This window comes from Peromyscus californicus, unplaced genomic scaffold (assembly GCF_007827085.1).
Source record: "Peromyscus californicus insignis strain IS unplaced genomic scaffold, ASM782708v3 Scaffold_4__1_contigs__length_199733344, whole genome shotgun sequence".
Classification (NCBI taxonomy): domain Eukaryota; kingdom Metazoa; phylum Chordata; class Mammalia; order Rodentia; family Cricetidae; genus Peromyscus; species Peromyscus californicus.
The window spans coordinates 72266379-72290015 of record NW_026294562.1 but is presented as its reverse complement, the minus strand read 5'-3'; the positions used below and the strand labels follow the sequence as shown (position 1 = coordinate 72290015).

Here is a 23637-nt window from a genome sequence, read left to right as displayed (position 1 = left end):
TGCATTTCTCAGCTCTTGGGCTCTGGCATGGGTGAGACTCAGATGTTGGTGGCCCATCTGGTGGAAGCTAGTACGGGTGCGTGGTCTGCGTGGAACACTCCCTCATGCCTTCCACTCTTTAGTCAGTAAGCAAGGGCATTCTCAGTCCTCTGAGCCTTGGTGATGGCCACAAGAGCCAACTAGGAGGACACCTGCCAGTATAAACCATCCCAAACACATGCCTTCCCCTTGGCACCATGTCTCTTATTTGCCCAACAGACCACATCCTGTTCCCCATAATTTCCTTAAGACTCTCCAAGATGAAAATCAAGGCCATTTTCAAGGAGCCATTGGGAGTCTTCAATGCTCACCTAGAAGGAAGTTTTATCACTGAAGTCAGGCCCTCTGCATTGGGCAATAGCCAGATCGTTCATACCACAATCAATCAAACACACCTAACCTTGTTCCCACGGATTAGTCAGGCAGTTAACAAAGTTCCTCACTTCCTTCATATCGATTTATAGCAGCAATAGAAATATACCACCCAGGAGGGCACACCTCCTTCCACCCAGGAACTTATAAATGTCAAGGAATTTCTACTCAAATTGAGAGGAACCTGCACAATGGGGATCTCCACGGTCATCATCCAAATATGTCTCTTATGGGGCCAAATTCTTTCTACAGGTATTTTATCTCATTTTTTATGTTCATGAATTGTGCTCTTCTAGGTACTACAAGTAGTGCTGGAATTGGGGAGGCTTCTCTGAGTCACTGACATAGGTCCTGCCAGGTTAGATGAATTTGTTCATGGACCCGTGACTGTCCTTCTCAAGGAAGTTATTTACTAATAATTGTAAATACTTGGAAGTGTGTAGAAGGAATGCTCTGTTTCTGCCCGAGAGGTACACATGGTGGCAGTGAGAAAAAGCAGCCATTCTGATAATGTTTTCAGGGAGTCGTTCAAGGAAGGGAATGATTGACTGTGCTGAGAGGTCTCCAGGATAGGAAAGGCTCATGGGCATTAGAAAGAGGCCTTAGACCTCGCTAGACACACAGGTGGGTGCTGTGAAAATGGACAGTGACGATCCTCTAGCAGTGTTCTGCATGTGCCTTATACGTCTGGCTCTGTGACCAATGTTTGCTGAGCAAAGCTGGGTCAAGTGACTGACAGACAGGATGGTGTCACCGTGCCTGTCACTTACTTGCAGCTCAGTCACTCCAACATGGTTTCACGTTCTCAGAGTGTCAAATTATGAGCAAGGAAGACTTACCTGGCCAGTCCTTGGCATGGTTGAATCTGTGTCATCTTACAGAAGATAAGCCTGTCGACCTGCTCTCTCTCTCTCTCTCTCTCTCTCTCTCTCTCTCTCTCTCTCTCTCTCTCTCTCTGTCTGTCTCTCTCTCTCTGTCTCTGTCTGTCTATCTGTCTGTCTCTGCCCTCTCTCTTTCCTTCTCTCTGTTTCTGTCTCTCTCTCCTCCCCTACCTGGATATTCCCATTCCTGGATATCTTATCTCTTCATCTCCTCACAGGTCTTCCCTCCTTTGTCTCCTCTCTTCTGTCTTCCCTCCCCCCTTCCCTTCCTTCCTTCATTTCTTCTTCACATACCCTGTCTTTTTTTTCCTTCTTTGGTGTCACTTTTGACTAGATTTCATATTTTTGCTAGCTATCCAGATGAATTCCATAACGACCACCCTCTCCAGGCTGGGTGAGGGCCTGCTGAAGACAAAGACTCATGTGGGGGATGGTTTTCATGAGAACATCATCCCAAGACCAAATCCTGACCAAGGCGATCTAGACTGAGGCAGCCTAGGACTAGACAGGCTGTCTTCTTGGAGAGTGTGAAATGGGAGGTGGGAACAGCTTTCAGGGTGACAGACTTGCTCTGTCCTTGCCCAGTGACCTGGAATGGCCACAGTCCCGGAGGGCAGATAATCAATTGCCTTGTCCTATCCACAAAGAAACACAGGCAGTAGCACTATGGGGCCGAGGGAGCTGTCATTTTAACATGATGCTACATATACAGCCATGCACATGTGCATGCATGCATGCACGCCTGCCTGCATATTCATGTAAGCTTATGGCTTCAGCACACAGAGGGAAGCTGACCCGCTTCCACATGAGCTTCTCCAATTCAAGCCTGGTGACAAGACACCTCAAAGTTAGGCTTCATCACCTCCATAGTTCAGCTGGGGGACTCTAAGGCCCAGGAGAGCGGCTATCTGGCAACTGGGCCAGAATTTGAACCCGGGGTAGGGTCTATTGGCAGTGAAGTAGCGGCTATGGCGGGTTAAGCCATGGCTTCCCCATGCAGGGAGCAGAAGGGGGCACATCTGCTGCATGGGTGCTCTCAGTGCTGTCTTTGTACAAAGTCAGCTGCACGGCTCGTGCTGGGCAGGGGAGAGTCTGTGGTACCTCTGCTGCTCAGTGGCCGAGCCGAGAACACCATTGGGCCAGCAGTGGTGCCACAACCTAACTCCTGCCATAGACCTCAGTTTACTCATTCGCAAATGGGGCGATGTTCTCTGTTCTACAAAGGGTTGTCAAAGTACGAGGTCACCCAGGTAGGACTATCACATAGAGTAAGCCTCAGGACAGCCCGTGTCCTATTTTAGACAGTTCCCTAACATTGTGTGCTAATGTGGCTTCTTTAGGGTAGTATGGATCGTGAAATGTCTCCCAGAAGAGGAGACTTGGGAATAATCCACATAAGGCCAGCCAGGAGTCACAAGGAGGGCACCGCATTAGGGTGTCAGTTGTGACAAATGCATGGGGAGATGCAGGGTGCTATCGTTGGGCAGAGGGAGAGAGTAAGTGGCCTGTGGCAACTCTGTGGGATTTTTGCTGTGTTCTTTTAAATCTAAAATTAGCTAAAAAACAAAACCACAAACGAACAAAACCCTTTTTAATGTCACGTCCCTTGTTCCCATTTCTTCACAGCCAATGGTTTACAGAATGAGGGAGCTGCTTAGGAACACATTCCAGGCAGATTCCTTCTTTGTACCTAGCCATTCCACAGTGTAATTGAAACTATGCCCTACTCCTTGGAAAGGCAGGGGAAATTGGAACCAGGGCTTCCAGGCGCTGCAAATGGTCTGGGACTAGGGAGGCTGCTCTGAGTCTGACAAAAAGGGCCCCGAGATGTCACAGCTATCCCTTTTCAGTTTCATCATGGCTGTATGGACATACCACTGGGCATTACAGAACCCCACTGTTGAATGCTACTGAACATGGAGGGCCTGAGGATCCACCCTGGTACCGGATGCAAGCCTTCAGGGTGTCTCCTCACAGTCTCACGCTGTCTCCTGTGTCTTTCTTTGTGTCTCTGCCCCTCATGCTGACATCTCCATGTATTTCAGTTCCTCCATGTTGTTTGCTGTTTTCTACATTGCTTATCTCATGGAGACATGCCTATCTCTATAACAACGGCTGCTGGCCTTCAAGGAGTGATTCTCCAGCCTCAGCCCCACAAGTACTGGGATTGCAGCTGTGAGCCACTATGCCCAGAGTGCCTCCTGGTTCCATTTACTCTCTTTATCATAAAGGGTTCTGCAGGTCACTCTACAAAGCTGTGCTTGCTACAGTCCACACTCCAACAGTGCCACCTGTAGCTACACTCAGCTCACGCTGGCTGCTCTGGTCTCTAGAGCCAGTCTGTTTTTGTCCTCTCCTTTACCTGTTTGTGCTAACTGCTCTTTCTAAAGTCCAGGGTCATTGTCCTTTTAGAAGACCCTTCCTGATTTATACTCAACACATTTAGAAGCACACACATGCACAGACACACACACAAACACACACACAAACACACACACAGATACACAGAGATAAAGTCATACATATATAGATACTTGCATGAACACAAACATACAGAGAGCTACATACGTGAACACAGAAACACATATAAATATATTCCTACATGCAAATATGCACATCGCAGACAGCTATGACACAGATACAAATAGTTACCCACAAAACAGACACACACACACACACACACACACACACACACACACACAGACACACTGACAGATACAATCCCAGACAGACACATAGAGACAGATATGGACATTGACACACACACACACACACACATATACTGTATGTTATTCAGTAGCCATTTATATTTTTCAGGCACATCTCAACTAGCACTTGCCCCCTGTAAAAGACTGTCTGTTGATGATGTCAAAGGCCTAACTATGCTGGAAGTCTCTGGAGGTCAGGGACACATCTCTCATTTATGCCCAGCTTGATACATGTACCAAGAGCCTAACAGGGTGCCTGGCTCACAAGAATGTATTTCAACAAGCAGGATATAGTCTGTAAGTGTGAGCATCCCAACCTCATGCCTCCTGCAAGGCCTAAGCAGCCCTGCTCTTTCGATAATATATGCATATAGACACACATATATGTACTCATATGCTAAACCAGGAACACTATTGACCACATCCTCACCATTCCTGACAGTTATCTCTCAGTCTCAATGGAGTTTTTTCCTAAGAACTCCCTTGCTTATTACCAAACCCTCTGATCCTCAAGTCTTTATATAACCTGGTGTGTGACCCCCACATGCCCTCCTTTGTCCTTCCAGTCATCCTCAGACATAGACCTAATAGAATATCTCCACTGTGTAGGTCACTGCTGAACCACAGTGTTCCTGGAATGAGGACAGGAGAGGAAGTGTCTGTATGCTTAGTACAGAGCAGGGGTTCCCATTTTCTGATCCACCGCCTGTAATCAGTGAAGGACGCCATGGACACAGAGTGCTGATTGGTATTACAAAGACTGTTATGCTCTTTTGACCAGTGAAAATGGAAGCTCAATGCTAGATTTTTGGCTTTGGGGGAGCCCACAGAGCAGAGTGAAGAAGCTTTCACAAATAGCCTTTTATAATGGGAGAACTAAAGACTACATAGATTTCTTATGCAACTAAAGTCACACAGCATTGCCCAGTACAGACCCTGAATCACATCCCGACAGCAGATTTAACTGTACATGCATGTCTTGGTTTTTCTCAATGGAGACTTAACTTTATATTTTCCATTTCTCTCTCTCATCTATGTATGGACGTGCAGAGCAGACCACTCCAGAGCCTTACACCACTCCAGAGCCTTATACCACTCCAGAGCCTTATTCACCAATAGGTAACAAAGTTGTTTAAATCTCTCTGTGTATGTTGTAATGCCAGTGTCATTCATGGTGGTGACTTTTCTTGAGACACTTAAGAGAATGAGGTGGTGGACGTGTGTTGTGAAAACTTAGAGAAGGTGGGATTTGCCTCATGATCAAGGGGGCTTTCCTTCACTGGGCCCGCCTTCACTGCCCTTTTCTCTGTGTGAGGAGTATGTCAGCATGGAGGTGGGTTTCAAAACTCTATGGTCCCTAAATTTAGTGTTATGTCAGAAGAAACTTTAGGATTAGGGGGTGTAGTATACACAAAGATCCAGAGAGGATTCTTAGGCAAAATGAGACTGATGATATATTATGAGATCCCATTCTGAGGCCCTTCAAGGAGGCTCCCTATCTAGAGAGCAAGGGGCTTAGTCCAGGCCAAAACCATGCAGGTCTTTGTCTTGTTTAAACATGTTGGGTCCTCGAAACCCTGACTTTGGTGATGAGTTCACTTCAGCAGTCTTGGTGACCAGCATTGACAAAGCCCGGAGTTCTCTAGTGGGCTGTTATTGTACACAGAAAGTGAGCTCATGGGGGCGGTCATGTGACCCAGTGGGTGAACAATAGCTTGTACTTATGTTTAATACCTTTCTAGTGGGCCTGAAAAGCAGTTCTGATATACACTCTCCACCTTGTCTGGGTGAGCAGCTGGTGAGAGGCTTCCCCAGGGACCCATGGACTTCTTTCTCCTCTGCCAGGGAGCTCATCATTCTATCCCTTTGGTCTGTTATAAAGCAACCTCCTCTTCTTGTCCTTACTGCTGGTGGGTGAGGGTCAGGGTGGGGTGGATGTGCCCATGTGCAGTCTGTGTGTTAGGAGTTGGAGGGCTCTGCTTGCTCTCTCTCCTCAAAACAGCCCACATTCTGCAGTGGATGTTGTCATCCAGAAGAGTGCATGGCTCTCAAAGGCCTTAGTTACAAGATGGAGTAGGTGTCTGGCCACTATCCAGGGCAGATTCTACCCATATCAACACTGCAGACACATAGCCCTCCTGGTGACAGACACATCTTTAATGTCTAGAACACAGGTAGTGAACATGCCATGAGGATGTGAAGTCAGAGTGACAGGGTGAAGGTCTTTCTAAGACAGGGTACCCGAGGAGCAACAATGGGAGAACTCACGTCCTATATTGCATTAAACCCCGTGACAGAGCTGCCCGTGATCACACAAGCGCCATCATCCCCCCGGGAATAACAAAGGAGAATCCACCATGTCTTTCCAGGAACAGAGTCTCCTTTGGCTGTGAGGCTGGTGAATGGAGGAGACAGGTGTCAGGGTCGTGTGGAGGTCCTTTACCAGGGTTCCTGGGGCACCGTGTGTGATGACGGCTGGGACACCAATGATGCCAACGTGGTGTGCAGGCAGCTGGGCTGTGGCTGGGCCGTGTCTGCCCCTGGAAATGCTCCATTTGGACAGGGCTCAGGGCCCATTGTCCTGGATGATGTGGCCTGTACAGGACATGAGTACTACCTGTGGGGCTGCTCCCACCGAGGCTGGCTCTCCCATAACTGTGGACACCATGAGGACGCTGGAGTCATCTGCTCAGGTATGACCCAGAGATCACTAGCTCTGCCTCCCAGCAATGCAGTATGCACAGGTCTCTTTTAATGCTCCCAGAACTGCATTCTGTCCCTTTTGTACTGTCCATGTAAGGACTGCTGAATGTCCAGAGCAATGACATTCTCAGTCAGGGTCCTGTCAATCCTCTCAGTTCTCCAGGGACTTTAGAGCTTATGTGAGCCAGGTAACCCATGGAGGAGCAGCAGCAAGCCCACACTAAAGCTCCAGGGTCAGCACACACATGCTGTACAAGGAGTAACCCAGTGTTGGTTTGGAGAAATGTCACCCGGTTTGTGTATGATTTTCCAGTGTTCAGAGGGCAAATCAGTAAGGAACTAGTAGCAGTGAAAAGCTCTTTTCTCCCAGTGTTTCTCAGCATCCTTCTCAGAAATTCTGCAGAAGACTCTTTAGGGAAAGGGTCAGTAACTCCTTCCCTCTCTCCTGGCTGTACTAATTTCAGAGTTCTCACAGATTTGTGTTAAATAGCCCAATCATGACCACAGGGGAAAATTATAAATGAATGTTGAGGGTGTGGGTGTAGCAGGTTGACCATAAGCAGTATGCTCCCAAAGCCACTTGGAAAGAAGGATTGGAGCAGGGGAGCATGGAGCATTGCTAGAGACCTACAGAATCCTAATACTGTGAGGTGGATCTTTAGGTCTTCAACAAGTCATTGCTGAGTGTACCTTTGACTGATTACCTACATCACAAAGCAGAGCCTTTGGTGTTCTGTCCCAGATGTGGTCACGACTTTCTTTCTTGCAGTTAGTAAATGCAAAACCCAGGTCCCATCTGCGGTAGTGTAGTCCATGGTAGACCTCCATGAACAACTGCATAATTCATGGATTCTTCAGGAAGCACCCACCCTTCAATACCAGCCTTGACTAGGTTTGTAAAAATGCTGAGTCTGTCCTTTTTGGGATCTTGGTGAACTACTGAGCACTTTGTGTCTACCTGTCCTTCTACTTCACACAGGTGTGCATTCCACACCTAGCTCGGGTGAGTCTCAACACCTAGGTTTAGAGTGCCCTGTTATCCTGTTCACTTTTGGAGTCATGCCTTTGCTGTTAGCGCTATGGTTCTGAGAAGACGCCTCCTACTCAACTCTTCGGGGTTTTCACCAGACATGTTACCTCTGTAATCATCTTTGGTCTCTGCACATTCAAGGCTGACAAGGCTTGTCTATGAATGGTGGTGTGAACAGACCACTGGGCATACAGAACCTCACTGCTGAATGCTATTGAACATGGAGAGTCTGAGGTTGCACCATGGTACTGACTCCAAGCCTGCAGGCTGCCTCCTTAATGTCCCACGCTGTCTCCTGTGTCTTTCTTTATGTCTCAGCCCCTCATGCTGACATCTCCATGTATTTCAGTTCCTCCATGTTGTTTGCTGTTTTCTACATTGCTTATCTCACGGGGACATGTCTATCTCTATAACAACGGCTGCTGGCCTTCAAGGAGTGATTCTCCAGCCTCCACCCCACAGTACTGGGATTACAGCTGTGAGCCACTGTGTCCAGCATGCCTCCTGGTTCCATTTACTCTCCTTATCATAAAGGGTTCTGCAGGTCACGCTACAAAGCTGTGCTTGCTACAGTCCACACTCCAACAGCGCCACCTGTAGGCACACTCAGCTCACTCTGGCTGCTCTGTCTAGAGCCAGTCTATTCTTGTCCTCTCCTTTACCAGCCTCTTCCAACTGCTCTTTCTAAAGACCAGGGACATTGTCCCTTAAGAAGACTCTTCCTAATTTATACTCAACATAATTAGAAACACATACGCGCGCGCGCGCACACACACACACACACACACACACACAGACATACAGAGAGTTAAAAACCATACATACATAGGTTCTTGCTTGAATAGAAACATACAGAGAGATATATACATGGGCACAAAAACACACACATATATATTCTCACAAGCAAATATGCATATTATAGACATATGTGACACAAAGACTAATTTTTGCACACAAAATAGACACACACACATATAAACACACAGACACATACAATCCCAGACAGACACATAGAGACAGACGAGGACATTAACAAAGACACACACATACACACACTGACATATGCAATCCCAGACAGACACATAGAGACAGATATGGACATTGACACAGACACATATACACTGTATATCATCCGTTGGCCATTCATATTCTTCAAGCACATCTCAACTAGCACTTGCCCCCTGTAAAAGACTGTTGATGTTGTCAGAGGCCTAACTATGCTGGAAGTCTCTGGAGGTCAGGGACACATCTCTCATTTGTGCCCAGCTTGATACATGTATCAAGAGCCTAACAGGGTTGCCTGGCTCACAAGAATGTATTTCAACAAGCAGGACATAGTCTGTAAGTGTGAGCATCCCAACCTCATGCCTCCTGCAAGACCTAAGCAGCCCTGCTCTTTCGATAATATATGCATATAGGCACACATATATGTACTCATATGCTAAACCAGGAACACTATTGACCACATCCTCACCATTCCTGAGCAGTTATCTCTCAGTCTCAATGGGAGTTTTTTCCTAAGAACTCCCTTGCTTATTACCAAACCCTCTGATCCTCAAGTCTTTATATAACCTGGTGTGTGACCCCCACATGCCCTCCTTTGTCCTTCCAGTCATCCCAGACATAGACCTAATAGAATATCCTGGCTGTGTAGGTTGCTGCAGGACCACAGTGTTCCTGGGATGAGGACAGGAGGGGAAATATCTGCATACTTAGTACAGAGCAGAGTTCCCCCATTTTCTGATCCACCGCCTGTGTAATCAGTGAAGGACACCATGGACACAGAGTGCCAACTGATATTACAAAGACTGTTTTGCTCTTTCGACCAATGAAAATGAAACCTCAGTACTAGATTTTTGGCTTTGGGGAGCCCACATAGCAGAGTGAAGACGCTTTCTGTTCAGGGGCTGGTGAACTTGACTTCGGATGTTTCTGGTTGATCAATGCATAAGAGTCAGGGCTATTGCTTCCCAGGTAGGGGTGTTCCAGGATTCCTGTGGGTGAAACACACAATCTGAATTTGTTTTTATTCCCTTACAGCTTCTCAAGCAAGCTCTCCCACACCTGGTAAGTACTTTGAAAAGATGGACCTGTATCAGTTTATACTATAGTGTCCCACATGTCGTAATAACCACTGCCTCACTAAATGGATATGAAGGAGACTAGTCTGAATTGAATAATCTGTGTCCCATCTGGACATGTAATGAAACGGAAGCTGAGCTGGGCAGTGGTAGCACACTCCTTTAATGCCAGCACTCGGGAGGCAGAGCCAGGTGGATCTTTGTGAGTTCGAGGCCAGCCTGGTCTACAACATGAGTTTCAGGACAGGCTCCAAAACTACACAGAGAAACCCTGTCTCAAACCACTTCTCCTCAAAAAAAAGTCAATAGAAGCTTCTGTCAGCTGAAGCATCAAGGCTCATGTGGTAATACAGTCACAGTCGTCATTGATGTTGCCCCTGCCTCGAATTTCAGTGTGTGTCCGAATTAAAAAGAACATCTGAGTGCGGGTCTTGGAATTCACATCCTTCCATCAAGAGATTCTGACTTGGAGACCCAGAGTGGTTCAGGGACCTGTGCTTTGGCAGATGATATGTGAGGATAACTTGTACCCCTCCACACTTTGAGAAAACTCCTCCTTGGCCCAAGACTAGTAAGACTTTAATATTAGCAAGAGTAAGGGGCCATTAGTTTGCTAAGAATTCACAAAACAAGAAAAATACGTACATATTTATTTATTTATTAATATCTGAGTCCCATCCTTGAACTTCTGATCCTCTTAGCTCTATTTCCAGAGTTCTGGAATTCCAGGAGTGTTCTGCCATGCCCAACTCTTGTTCATTATATCTAAAATGATGTAACTTCATCTCCATACCACTTGCTTTTATCTACTTTTACAAAAAAAAATAATTTTGATCAAGAGCTCGGGCAGTGCACGGAGCCAAGATAGAATCACAGAATTCCCCCCATCCCAGCATGAGTATACAGTGCAGCTGAGGTTAATTTTGTAAATGATATGAGACCATTTCTAAATAGTGAGTCCTTTTCTAAACTGAGTTTGGTCTTTCTTAAGGTTGGTGGAACCAAGACCCGACAATGAATGGTAAGTCCTTCTCCTTTGCTCTTGGTCTCTGGCTCTAGGCTACTGGTGTGCCGGGGGTCCAGTTTGCTTTCTGTTGCTGTGATAAAACACAGGCCATAAGCTACTTGGAGGCGGAAGGTTTTATTTGGCTTACAGGTTACAGTCCATCATCCAGTGAAGCCATTGCAGGAGCAGGAGGCAGGAAGCTGGAGGCAGGAACTGATGCAGAGGCCATGCAGGAGCCCTGCTTACTGGCTTTCTGGCTCATGCTTAGCTGCATTTTTATACAGCACAGGCTCCCTTGCCCAGGACAGTGGGCTGGCCTTTCCCATCAATTCTCCATCAAGACCGTTTCCCACAGACATGGCCATAAGCAAACACGATCTTATCAAATCCTCAACTGAGACTCCTTCAAATGCCTCAGCTGTGCCAAGGTGAGAATGCAGCTCACCAGGACGGATGGGCAGCCCTGCTGCTGCTGTCTGGTGGAATCCAGGTGCAGCTTTGGGCACAGAAGTCAGGGATGGAATTGAGATGAGAGATGTGGGTGTCAAGGTGCCGGGCACACTCCACCAATCCCTGTCCCTCACCTTCCTTCTTCTCTCTGCCCTCCAGTCACTCTATGGATGAAATTAACTTTAGCCTAGTGTCAGAAAAGCTAGTGGAAACAGTCACTGTTTCTTCCTCTGTACAATCTGAGCCGGCTTTGCAAAGGTAAATAGTATCATCAAAGTTAGATAACTTGTTATGTACCCCAGCCAAATCATTTTCATGTGTGAAATGAATGCATCAGTATTGAAAGAAGAGGCTGGAGAGATGGCTCAGGCATTAAGAACACACATTGTTCTTGCAGAAGACCTGAGTTCAGCTTTCAGCACTCAGTTTAGACAGCTAATAACCACCTATAACTCCAACTCCAGGCGCTCTGACACCCTCTCCTTGCCTCTATGGGCACCTGTACCAATGTACACATACCCACACACAGACACATGCACGTAATTAAAAATAAAACAAATCTTTCAAAACTTAAAAATGTTGCACATAATCAATGCTCAGCTGATACAGGTAATATGTGCTGTTATCATGAAACCTTCCCAACGTTTTGAGGTATCATTATTCCCATTTTGCAGATGGGAAAACTAAAACACAGTTAGATAATTTGTCAATACTTGCATGTCTAAGATTCTGAGACTGAAAATGAGAAGGTAGAATTTGAACCCAGGATAAACTATATCAGACTTTTTTTCCCCTTCCAGTCAAGGCATGTCCATTGCTGTCCTGAGGACAAATGTTTGTCCCCTGGTTGGTCCTTGAATTTCATCTTGACAAAGTACATATATATTTTAGTCACTTCCATGCCCAAAATGATTCAGCATTTTCCAGTAATAATGGCATCCACCTTTAATCCTAGCACTTGAGAGACAGAACCACGTAGCTTCCTGAAAGTTCAAGTTCAATATTGTCTACATAAGGAATTCCAGTTCAGCCCGAGCTACGTGGTGATATCCTCTCTTTCTCTCTCTCTGTCTCTCTCTCTCTGTCTCTCTCTGTCTCTCTCTGTCTCTCTCTGTCTCTCTCTCTCTCTCTCTCTCTCTCTCTCTCTCTCTCTCTCTCTCTCACACACACACACACACACACACACACACACACAGGTGTTTCAGCATCCTCTCCATCCTCATCAGGATCAAAGGTGCAATGGTATTCATCAAACAGAAGGCTTCCATCTACCAGTTCTTGCCCAATCAGGATAGAGAGTGTGCAGACTTTTGTGTGAGTTTGATAGGTGAGGCCATAGAGGACAATTGACTGTGTCACTGTGACCCTGGCATGCTAAAGCCAATTACTCCCTTTTCAGTACATGGTTTGAGAGATGCAGCTATGTCTTGGCAGGGACTCAGGGGAAGCTTTCTGATCAACCTCCAGGGAGGGCCAACCTGAGGCTGGCAGTTCTCTAGTGGGACATTCACAGAGTGACCAGCAGAGGGCAGCAAGATGGGCTCATGTAGACTCAGAGTGCTCTTGAGAATATCTTGGAATGCCCAGGGTTTTTTTTGCCCATCCTCACCCCACCCCTGTTTGATCTCAAACATCAGCACACATCTGATCCTTCACATTGTATCTATTCCAACCTACCGCTGTCATACCACAGAGTACTCATAACCACAGAGTAGCCACAGCAAAGCCACACCCAGGATCCAGCTCCTGCTGTCAGGATGCTAAAGCAGTTCTTTCCTGAGGGCCTGACAGCACTCACCTGCTGTCTGTTTCCTCCCACAAGAGTTCCACTGTGAGTGACTTGGGGCACCCCACCATGCAGAAGCATGTTGCCTGCAAACTCCCAGTCATGCTCAATGTTACAACGGGAAAGCAGGCTAGAGTTGTAGAGGGAGTACTTCTAGTTGATGAATACCATTGCATCCTTGATCCTGATGAGGATGGAGAGGATGCCTAAACACGTGTGTGTGTGTGTGTGTGTGTGTGTGTGTGTGTGTGTGCTTGTGAGACAGTTTCACACCATGTAGCCCTGGATGAACTACAACTTATGTAGACCACATTGAACTTGAACTTGCAGAAATGTACCTGGTTCTGCTACACAAGTACAGGCATTAAAGGTGTATGTCATCATTCCTGGCAAATGCTAAAGCACTTTGGGTGACTTTTAGGTATGGAAGTGACTAAAATTTACACGTACTTTGTCAAGATGAAACTCAAGGAGCAACCATGAGACACAGATGAGACCTCAGGACAACAATAGACATGAAGCATGCCCTTCAGAAGGACTGGCTGGGACCCGGATCAGCAAGCATTAGATAAGAGCTGGGCAGAGGCAGAGTTGACTGGAGAGGTCCCAGAGGAGGGTGGGTTCAGGATGATGGACATCTAGCTTAGTGTGACAGCCTTGGTGAGTGCTGCACAGAGAGGTGGAGAGGGAGACATCAAACTGGATGTTCACCTTCTCAGCACACTGGCACAGGGTATTGCAGGGTGGCATCCTGGATCCTGATGGAGGAGGGAGACTGAGTTTGGATGGTAGTCATGGATATCCTGAAAGCTGATGGAAAGTTGAGTCTAGAATTCTGCACTAGGATGGTTAGGACTAGATTAGAACTGAAGAGGTGATTATGAGGGTCCCTTGTCTGGACGTTTTCAGGGAATGTGGTGTTTAGGAGAGTGGGAAGACTATGAAGAAGGTCATTTTTAAGGTCCAGGGTGAGGAATACAAGCAATACAGCACTGGAGGTCAGAAGAAGAAGGGTCCCAAGGTTGTGCTGGCACAGGGCACAACATCCCAAGAGAGCAGTTCCCACTGTGTCAAGGCAGCTTTGCCTCTGAGGCTGGTGAATGGCAGGTACCGGTGTCAGGGCCGGGCGGAGGTCCTGTACCAAGACTACTGGGGCACCGTGTGTGACGACAGCTGGGACAGTCAGGATGCAGATGTCATCTGTCGGCAGCTCAGCTGTGGCCATTCTGTATCAGCACCCGGAGAGGCCCATTCTGGAATAATCTCTGGAAGTCCCCTCTCTTTCTGTTTGGGGCCACTTTCTCAGGAATATTTTAGTGATGGCAAATGTTTATAACGAGAGGTTGTGTTTGAACTACAGAAACAGCCCAATGACTATTGAATTCAAATGTCATGTGGCTATTTCCTATCTTGTGTCTAGGGTGGGGCTGCTAGTGAACTGGGTGGGGGTTGGGATGGAATAGAAGCAGAGGAGCTGAATGAGAGTGAGGGACAAAGGATGCTCAAGGTGACATCTCAGCAGCAAAGTAACAGAAAGGTCAATATCAGATTCTACAGGGAAAATTCCAGCATTTCAGTGACAGAAGGCCTTTAGGTTTGAGATGCCAGCTTCAGCCTCTGAGATTCAAGTGAGGACCAACTTCCAATGACTTCTTCTTTTCTCATTCCACAGATGTTATCTATCCAACTGAAGAAACTACAATGGTGTCCACAGAAGGTAACATGTATTATGTGTTATGTCTGTGGCCGTATTGCCCCCATAACCCACAGGATCACCTCTGATTCAGAAGATGGGCAGAAGGCTGAGGATGTGGGTCCTAAGCTCTCAGGGGAAATTTCTCAATAAGGCCTCAAGCCTACATGGAACTATATGCCATGGATTATGTCCCTGAGATATAATATAAGGGGATCTTAGGTGGTCTTGTTTCTAGGGGTCTGTTGACCATTCTCAGTGCCCGGAGGTCCCCATGTTTCACACTGCACCGTGGCCAGCCTCGGAATTGACTCTCTGGCTTCCGTGCCTGGAGAGGAAGACAAAGTCTGCTTAGCCAGGACCCTTGTCATTTCCCTCCCTCTGAAGTCATAGGAAGCTCCCATGGACGTCCTGATTCTCTGCCCTGGGACATCACAGATCCTCTTCTTCCTCTTCGACTTCCTCCAGTGAGAGATGTTGGTGGCATATCAGAACAGTTTAGACTCTGTCAGCTCAGGCCTTGGGAAGGGAAATCACTTCCTTTCTGCATGGGATTTTTTGATTCTAGGTCATCAGCAAGAACAATCTCCACGCCAAGGGCTCTGGCCATACCAGAATTTCTTGGAAATCGAATGGCCCATAGGTCAGGCATGTGAGGTTATGTCAAGGACAAGACTGGCTTTATTCTGACTTAGCTGTACTTTTTTTCCCCAAGATTCCACCTTTTCCTATTTGTAACAACTCTACAAGGAAAATCCATTTTCTCCTCTGTGTTGGGGACCCTGCAGGACACTCTTAGGTAGCAGTATCTCCTCTAGGCTTGATATGCACTATGATGCAACTGTATCAGTCAGATTGAAGGGCAAGAGAGGACTGGACTAGCCTTTGGCACCATCCTGCAAGAGAGGACTTTCCTAGGGCTGTTTGCATCAGGACCTAGTGTGTGGGAAGAGGTCAACTTCCTCCATAGCAGAGACCTATGAAGGTTACTCAGAATGAAGCTGGGTGTTGGGCAGCTGTGGGTTGATATCCAGATATGTACACTCTAAGCTGCAGGATCACGTCACCGTTTGAAGGTGCCCTGAGCAAGAGCCAGGGCCCACTTCAAACAATTTATACATATATGTTTGAAGCTCATATCTTATATTAAGGGGGCGTGTTAGAAGCATTTCCACTAAATAAAAAACAATAAGCTAGTTACACACACGCACACACACACACACACACACACTCACATACACACACAAACACACACACACACACACACACACACAGACATAATTCTAAGACTCAAGAGGCTGAGTTAGGAGGGTCTTGAGGTTTAGTCTACTCTAGGGTACATACATACATATTTAATTTAATAAATATATTCACACACAAAAACAGACAAACAGGCTTTCCAATCCTCTGTTAGTGAAAATTTCATTGGTCATATCAACCAATGCAATTAGATAAGAACATTATTAGTTGTGTACGTATGGGAAACATTTTTTGTTTGAATCCCTAGAGCTCAGCAAAATTCAAATGTAGAATTAGGATCTGTAGGTTAAGAACATTCTCTACACAAATAGCCTTTTATAATGGGAGAACTCAGGACTACATAGATTTCTTATGCATCTAACGTCACATAGCCTTGCCCAGTACAGATCCTGAGTCACGTGCCATCAGCAGATTTGATTGTACTTGCTTGTCTTGGTTTTTCTCAATGGAGACTTAACTTTATATTTTCCATTTCTCTCTCTCATCTACGTATGGACGTGCAGAGCAGACCACTCCAGAGCCGTACACCACTCCAGAGGCTACCACCACTCCAGAGCCTTATTCACCAATAGGTAACAAAAGCTGTTTAAATCTCTCTCTGTATATTGTAATGCCAGTGTCATTCATGGTGGTGAATTTTTGGGACAATTAATGGAATGAGGTGGTGGACATGTGTTGTGAAATCTTAGAGAGGGTGAATTTGACTCCTGATCTTGGCGACTTTCCTCAACTGGGATCGCTGTCACTGCCCATTTCTTTGTGTGGAGTGTGTCAGCCTGATATATGGTTTCAAAATTCTGTAGTCCCTAAATTTAGTGTTATGTCAGAAGAAACTCTGGGGTTATGGGGTCTTGAATAGACAAGCTTCCACAGAGGTTTCTGAGGCAAAATGAGACTTATGATATATTACGGAATCACATTCTAAGGCCCTTCAAGGAGGTGCCCTGTCTAGAGAGCTAGGGGCTTAGTCCAAGCCAAAACCATGCAGACCTTTGATTGTTTAAACATGTTGGGTACTCGAAACCTTGACTTTGGTGATAAGTTCACATCATCAGTCTTGCTGACCAGCATTGACAAAGCCCAGGGTTCTCTAGTGGGCTGTTATTGTACACAGAAAGTGAGCTCATGGAGGCAGTCATGTGACCCAGCTCATGGGTGAACAATAGCTTGTACTTATGTTTAATACCTTTCTAGTGGGCCTGAAAAACAGTTCTGATATACACTCTCCACCTTGTCTGGGTAAGCAGCTGGTGAGAGGCTTCCCCAGGGACCCATGGACTTCTTTCTCCTCTGCCAGGGAGCTCATAATTCTATATGTTTGGTCTGTTATAAAGCAACCTCCTCTTCTTGTCCTTACTGCTGGTGGGTGAGGATCAGGGTGGGGTGGATGTGCCCATGTGCAGTCTGTGTGTTAGGCGTTGGAGGATTCTGCTTGCTCTCTCTCCCTGAAACAGCCCACATTCTGCAGTGGATGTTGTCATCCAGAAGAGTGCATGGCTCTCAAAGGCCTTAGTTACAAGATGGAGTAGGTGTCTGGCCACCATCCAGGGCAGATTCTACCCATATCAACACTGCAGACACATAGCCCTCCTGGTGACAGACACATATTTTTTTTTTTTTTTGTTTTTGTTTTTCGAGACAGGGTTTCTCTGTGTAGCTGACAGACACATCTTTAATGTCTAGAACACAGGTAGTGAACATGCCATGAGGATGTGAAGTCAGAGTGACAGGGTGAAGGTCTTTCTAAGACAGGGTACCCGAGGAGCAACAATGGGAGAACTCACGTCCTATTTTGCATTAAACCCCGTGACAGAGCTGCCCGTGATCACACAAGCTCCATCATCCCCCCGGAATACTAAGTAGAATCCACCATGTCTTTCCAGGAACAGAGTCTCCTTTGGCTGTGAGGCTGGTGAATGGAGGAGACAGGTGTCAGGGTCGTGTGGAGGTCCTTTACCAGGGTTCCTGGGGCACCGTGTGTGATGACGGCTGGGACACCAATGATGCCAACGTGGTGTGCAGGCAGCTGGGCTGTGGCTGGGCCGTGTCTGCCCTTGGAAATGCCCCGTTTGGACAGGGTTCAGGGCCCATTGTCCTGGATGATGTGGCCTGTACAGGACATGAGTACTACCTGTGGGGCTGCTCCCACCGAGGCTGGCTCTCCCATAACTGTGGACACCATGAGGACGCTGGAGTCATCTGCTCAGGTATGACCCAGAGATCACTAGCTCTGCCTCCCAGCAATGCAGTATGCACAGGTCTCCTTTAACGCTCCCAGAACTGCATTCTGTCCCTTTTAGTACTGCCCCTGTAAAGACTGCTGAATGTCCAGAGCAATGGCATCCTCAGTCAGGGTCCTGTCAATCCTCTCAGTTCTCAGGGACTCTAGAGTTTATGTGACACAGGTAACCTATGGAAGAGCAGCACTAAGCCCATACTAAAGCACCAGGGTCAGCACACTCATGCTGTACAAGGAGTAACCCAGTGTTGGTTTGGAGAAATGTAACCCGGTTTGTATATGATTTTCCGTCGTTCAGAGGGCAAAGCAGTAAGGTGTGAGCCACCGTGCCCAGAGTGCCTCTCATTTATTCTCCTATCATAAAGAGTTCTGCAGGTCACTCACTCTACAAAGCTGTGCTTGCTACAGTCCACACTCCAACAGCACCACCTATAGCCACAGTCAGCTCACTCTGGCTGCTCTGGTCTCTAGAGCCAGTCTATTCTTGTCCTCTGTTTACCAGCCTCTTCTAACTGCTCTTTCAGAAGACCAGGGACATTGTCCCTTTAGAAGTCCCTTCCTGATTTATACTCAACAAATTTAGACACACACACACACACACACACACACACACACACACACACACACACACACTGACACATACAATTCCAGACATACACACATAGACAGAAATGGACATTGACGCAGAGGCACACACATACACTGTATGTTATCCAGTGGCCATTCATATTCTCAACACATTCATATTCATAATCACATCTCAGCTAGCACTTGCCCCCTGTGCGAGACTGTCAGTTGATGTCTTCAGGGACCTACTATGCTGGAAGTCTCTGGTGGGCAGGGAACACACCTGTGTAAATTGTGCCCAGCTTGGTAAATGTACCAAGAGCCTAACAGGTTACCTGGCTCGCAAGAATGTATTTCAACAAGCAGGCCATAGGCTGTAAGTGTGAGCAGCACAACCTCCTGCCTCCTGCCAGACTGAACAGCCCTGCTGTTTCCATAATGTATGCATACACACATACATTTACTCCTAGCTAACCCAGGAACACTATTGACCCTATCTTCAACATTGCTGAGCAGTTACCTCTCAGTCTCCATAGAAGGTTGTTTCTAAGAACTCCCTTACTTATACCCAAACCCTCTGATCCTCAAGTCTTTATATAGCCTGTTGTGTGACCCCCACATGCCCTCCTGTGTCCTTCCTTCCACTCATCCCCAGACACAGACCTAATAGAATATCTCAGTTGTGTAGGTTATCCCTATACCGCAGTGCTCCTGGGAAGAGGACACGAGGTGAGGTGTCTGCATGCTTGGTACAGAGCAGGAGTTCCTCCCGATTTTTGATCCACCACCTGGGTAATCAGTGAAGGACGCCATGGACACAGAGTGCCGATTGATATTACAAAGACTGTTTTGCTCTTTTGACCAATGAAAATGGAACCTCAATGCTAGATTTTTGGCTTTGGAGAGCCCACATAGCAGCGTAAAGACACTTTCTGTTCAGGGGCTGGTGAACTTGACCTCGGGTGTTCCTGGTTGATCAAAGCATAAGAGTCAGGGCTACTGCTTCCCAGGTAGGGGTGTTCCAGGATTCCTGTGGGTGAAACACACAATCTGAATTTGCTTTTATTCCCTTATAGCTTCTCAAGCAAGCTATTCAACACCTGGTAAGTACTTTAAAAGGATGGACCGGTATCACTTTATAGTGTCCCACATGTCATAATAACCACTGCCTCACTAAATGGATGTGAATGATACTAGGCTGCACTGAATAATCTGTGTCCAGTCTGGACATTCAATGACAACAGAAGCTGACCCGGGCGGTGGTGGTGCACGATTTTATCCCAGCACTTGGGAGGCAGAGCCAGGCAGATCTCTGTGAGTTCGAGGCCAGCCTGGTCTGCCACATGAGTTCGATAGCAAGATCCAAAGCTACACAGAGAAACCCTGTCTCAAAACACTCCCTCTGGAAAAAAAATGACAACATAAGCTTCTGTCAGCTAGAGCTTCAAGGCTCATGTGGTAATACAGTCACGGTCTTCATGGATGTTGCCCCTGCCTCGAATTTCAGTGTGTCTCAGAATCAAATAAAATATCGGAGTGTGGGTCTTGGGACTCACATCTTTCCCTCAAGAGATTCTGACTTGGAGACCCAGAGTGGCTCAGGGACTGGTGCTTCTCCAGATGATATTTGAGGATATCCTGTCACCGTCCAGACTTTGATAAAACTCCTCTTTGGCCCAAGACTACTAAGACTTTAATATTAAGAGGATATACTGTCACTAGTTTGTTAAGACTTCAGAAAACAGAAAAAAATGTACATATTTTATTTATTTATTTATTTATTTTTGAGGCCCAGGCAGCACAGGCTGGTCTACACAGACTTGCTGAGTAGGCAAGGCTACCCTTGAACTCCTGATCCTCTTACCTCTAGTTCCAGAGTTCTGGGATTCCTGGAGTGTGCTGCCATGCCCAGCTCTTGTTTATCATACATGAAATGATGTAATTTCATCTCCACCACATTTGCTTTTATGAACTTCCTCCGTAGCAGAGAGTTATTAAGGTTTCTCAGAATGAAGCTGGATGTTCGGCAGCAGTGGGTTGATCTCCAGATATGTCCACTCTAAGCTGCAGGACCACGTCACGGTTTAAAGGTGTCCTGAGCAAAGGACAGGGCCCATTTAAACAATTTACACACATGTGTTTGAAGCTCATATCTTATTTTAAAGGGATATATTTAAAGCAAATCCACTAAAGTAAAAAACGGTGAGCTAGGTATGGCCACACACACACACACACACACACACACACATACACACACACACACAATTATAGCACTCAGGAACTGAGTTAGGAGGATCTTGAATTTCAGTCTAGCCTAGTGTATATCAGGCATATTGAATTTAAAATATATATTCACATACAAAAACAAGCAGGCATTCCAGCCTTCTGTTTGAATATTGTATTGTGCATAATAGCCAATGCAATTAGATAAGAACAATTAATTAGTTGTGTAAGTATGGGAAGTACTTTTGTATTGATTCCCTAGAGCTCAGCAGAAGTTAGATGCAAAATTAGAATCTGTAGGTTAAGAACATTCTCTACACAAATAGCCTTTTATAATGGGAGAACTCAAGACTACATAGATTTCTTATACATCTAAAGTCACATAGCCTTACCCAGTACAGACGCCGAATCACATCCTCTCAGCAGATATAACTGTGCATGCTTGTCTTGGTTTTTCTCAATGGAGACTTAACTTTATATTTTCCATTTCTCTCTCTCATCTACGTATGGACATGCAATGCCCACCACTCCAGAGCCTTATACCACCCCAGAGCCTACCACTACTCCAGAGCCTACCACCACTCCAGAGCCTTATCCACCAATAGGTAATAAAAGCTGTTTAAATCCCTTGCTGTAGGTTGTAATGCCAGTGTTATTCAGGGTGGTGATGTTTTGGACACTTAAGAGGATGAGGTGGTGGACATGTGTTGTGAAAACTTAGAGAAGGTGGATTTGCCTCCTGATCTTGGAGGCTTTCCTCAACTGGGACCCCCATCACTGCACATTTCTCTGTGTGAGGAGTATGTCAGTATGAGGGTGGGTTTCAAAACACTATGGTCCCTAAATTTAGTGTTATGTCAGAAGAAACTTTGGGGATAGAGGGTCTAGAATAGACAAGCTTCTAGAGAGATTTCTGAGCTAAAATGAGACTGATGATATATTATGGAATCCCATTCTGCTGACCTTCAAAGGGGTGCCCTGTCTAGAGAGCTTGGGGCGTTATCCAGGCCAAAACCATGGGGATCTTTGTTTTGTTTAAACGTATTGGGCTGAAATAAACCCAAAACTTGACATTGATGATAAGTTCACATCAGCAGTCTTGGTGACCAGCAGTGACAAAGCCCTGGGTTCTCTAGTGTGCTGTGATTGTGCCTCATGGAAGTAGTCATGTGACCCAGCTCAGTGGGTGAACAATAGCTTGTACTCATGTTTAATACCTTCAAGTGGGTCTGACAAGCAGTTCTGATATACACTCTCCAACTTGTCTGGGTAAGCAGCTGGTGAGAGGCTTCCCCAGGGACCCTTGGACTTCTTTCTCCTCTGCCAGGGAGCTCATCATTCTATCCCTTTGGTCTGTTATAAAGCAACCTCCTCTTCTTGTCCTTACTGCTGGTGGGTGAGGGTCAGGGTGGGGTGGATGTGCCCATGTGCAGTCTGTGTGTTAGGAATTGGAGGGCTCTGTTTGCTCTCTCTCCCTGAAACAGCCCACATTCTGCAGTGGATGTTGTCATCCAGAAGAGTGCATGGCTCTCAAAGGCCTTAGTTACAAGATGGAGTAGGTGTCTGGCCACTATCCAGGGCAGATTCTACCCATGTCAACCCTGCAGACACATAGCCCTCCTGGTGACAGACACATCTTTAATGTCTAGAACACAGGTAGTGAACATTCCATGAGGATGTGAAGTCAGAGTGACAGGGTGAAGGTCTTTCTAAGACAGGGTACCCGAGGAGCAACAATGGGAGAACTCACGTCCTATATTGCATTAAACCCCGTGACAGAGCTGCCCGTGATCACACAAGCGCCATCATTCCCCCGGGAATAACAAAGGAGAATCCACCATGTCTTTCCAGGAACAGAGTCTCCTTTGGCTCTGAGGCTGGTGAATGGAGGAGACAGGTGTCAGGGTCGTGTGGAGGTCCTTTACCAGGGTTCCTGGGGCACCGTGTGTGATGACGGCTGGGACACCAATGATGCCAACGTGGTGTGCAGGCAGCTGGGCTGTGGCTGGGCCGTGTCTGCCCCTGGAAATGCCCCATTTGGACAGGGCTCAGGGCCCATTGTCCTGGATGATGTGGCCTGTACAGGACATGAGTACTACCTGTGGGGCTGCTCCCACCGAGGCTGGCTCTCCCATAACTGTGGACACCATGAGGATGCTGGAGTCATCTGCTCAGGTATGACCCAGAGATCACTAGCTCTGCCTCCCAGCAATGCAGTATGCACAGGTCTCCTTTAACGCTCCCAGAACTGCATTCTGTCCCTTTTAGTACTGCCCCTGTAAGGACTGCTGAATGTCCAGAGCAATGGCATCCTCACTCAGGGTCCTGTCAATCCTCTCAGTTCTCAGGGACTCTAGAGTTTATGTGACACAGGTAACCCATGGGAAAGCAGCAGCACGCCCACACTAAAGCACAGGGACAGCACACACATGCTGTACAAGGAGTAACCCAGTGTTGGTTTGGAGAAATGTAACCCGGTTTGTATATGATTTTCCAGCATTCAGAGGGAAAAGCAGTAAGGTGTGAGCCACCGTGCCCAGAGTGCCTCTCATTTATTCTCCTATCATAAAGGCTTCTCCAGGTCACTCACTCTGCGATG

At 46.7% G+C, this 23637-nt stretch overlaps 1 protein-coding gene across 1 annotated transcript in view; it reads left to right on the top strand.

Annotated features, from left to right (window-relative positions):
* The first annotated feature begins 602 nt into the window (after positions 1-602).
* Positions 603-23637, top strand: part of LOC128123832 (deleted in malignant brain tumors 1 protein-like) — a 57516-nt gene continuing 34481 nt past the window's right edge. Inside the window, exons 1-9 of the mRNA XM_052760127.1 lie at positions 603-663; positions 6370-6693; positions 9774-9800; positions 10806-10835; positions 12052-12069; positions 14109-14327; positions 16513-16581; positions 17893-18216; positions 22890-23213. Coding sequence (XP_052616087.1) covers positions 603-663; positions 6370-6693; positions 9774-9800; positions 10806-10835; positions 12052-12069; positions 14109-14327; positions 16513-16581; positions 17893-18216; positions 22890-23213 — 1396 coding nt within the window. The remainder of the gene's footprint in view (positions 664-6369; positions 6694-9773; positions 9801-10805; positions 10836-12051; positions 12070-14108; positions 14328-16512; positions 16582-17892; positions 18217-22889; positions 23214-23637) is intronic.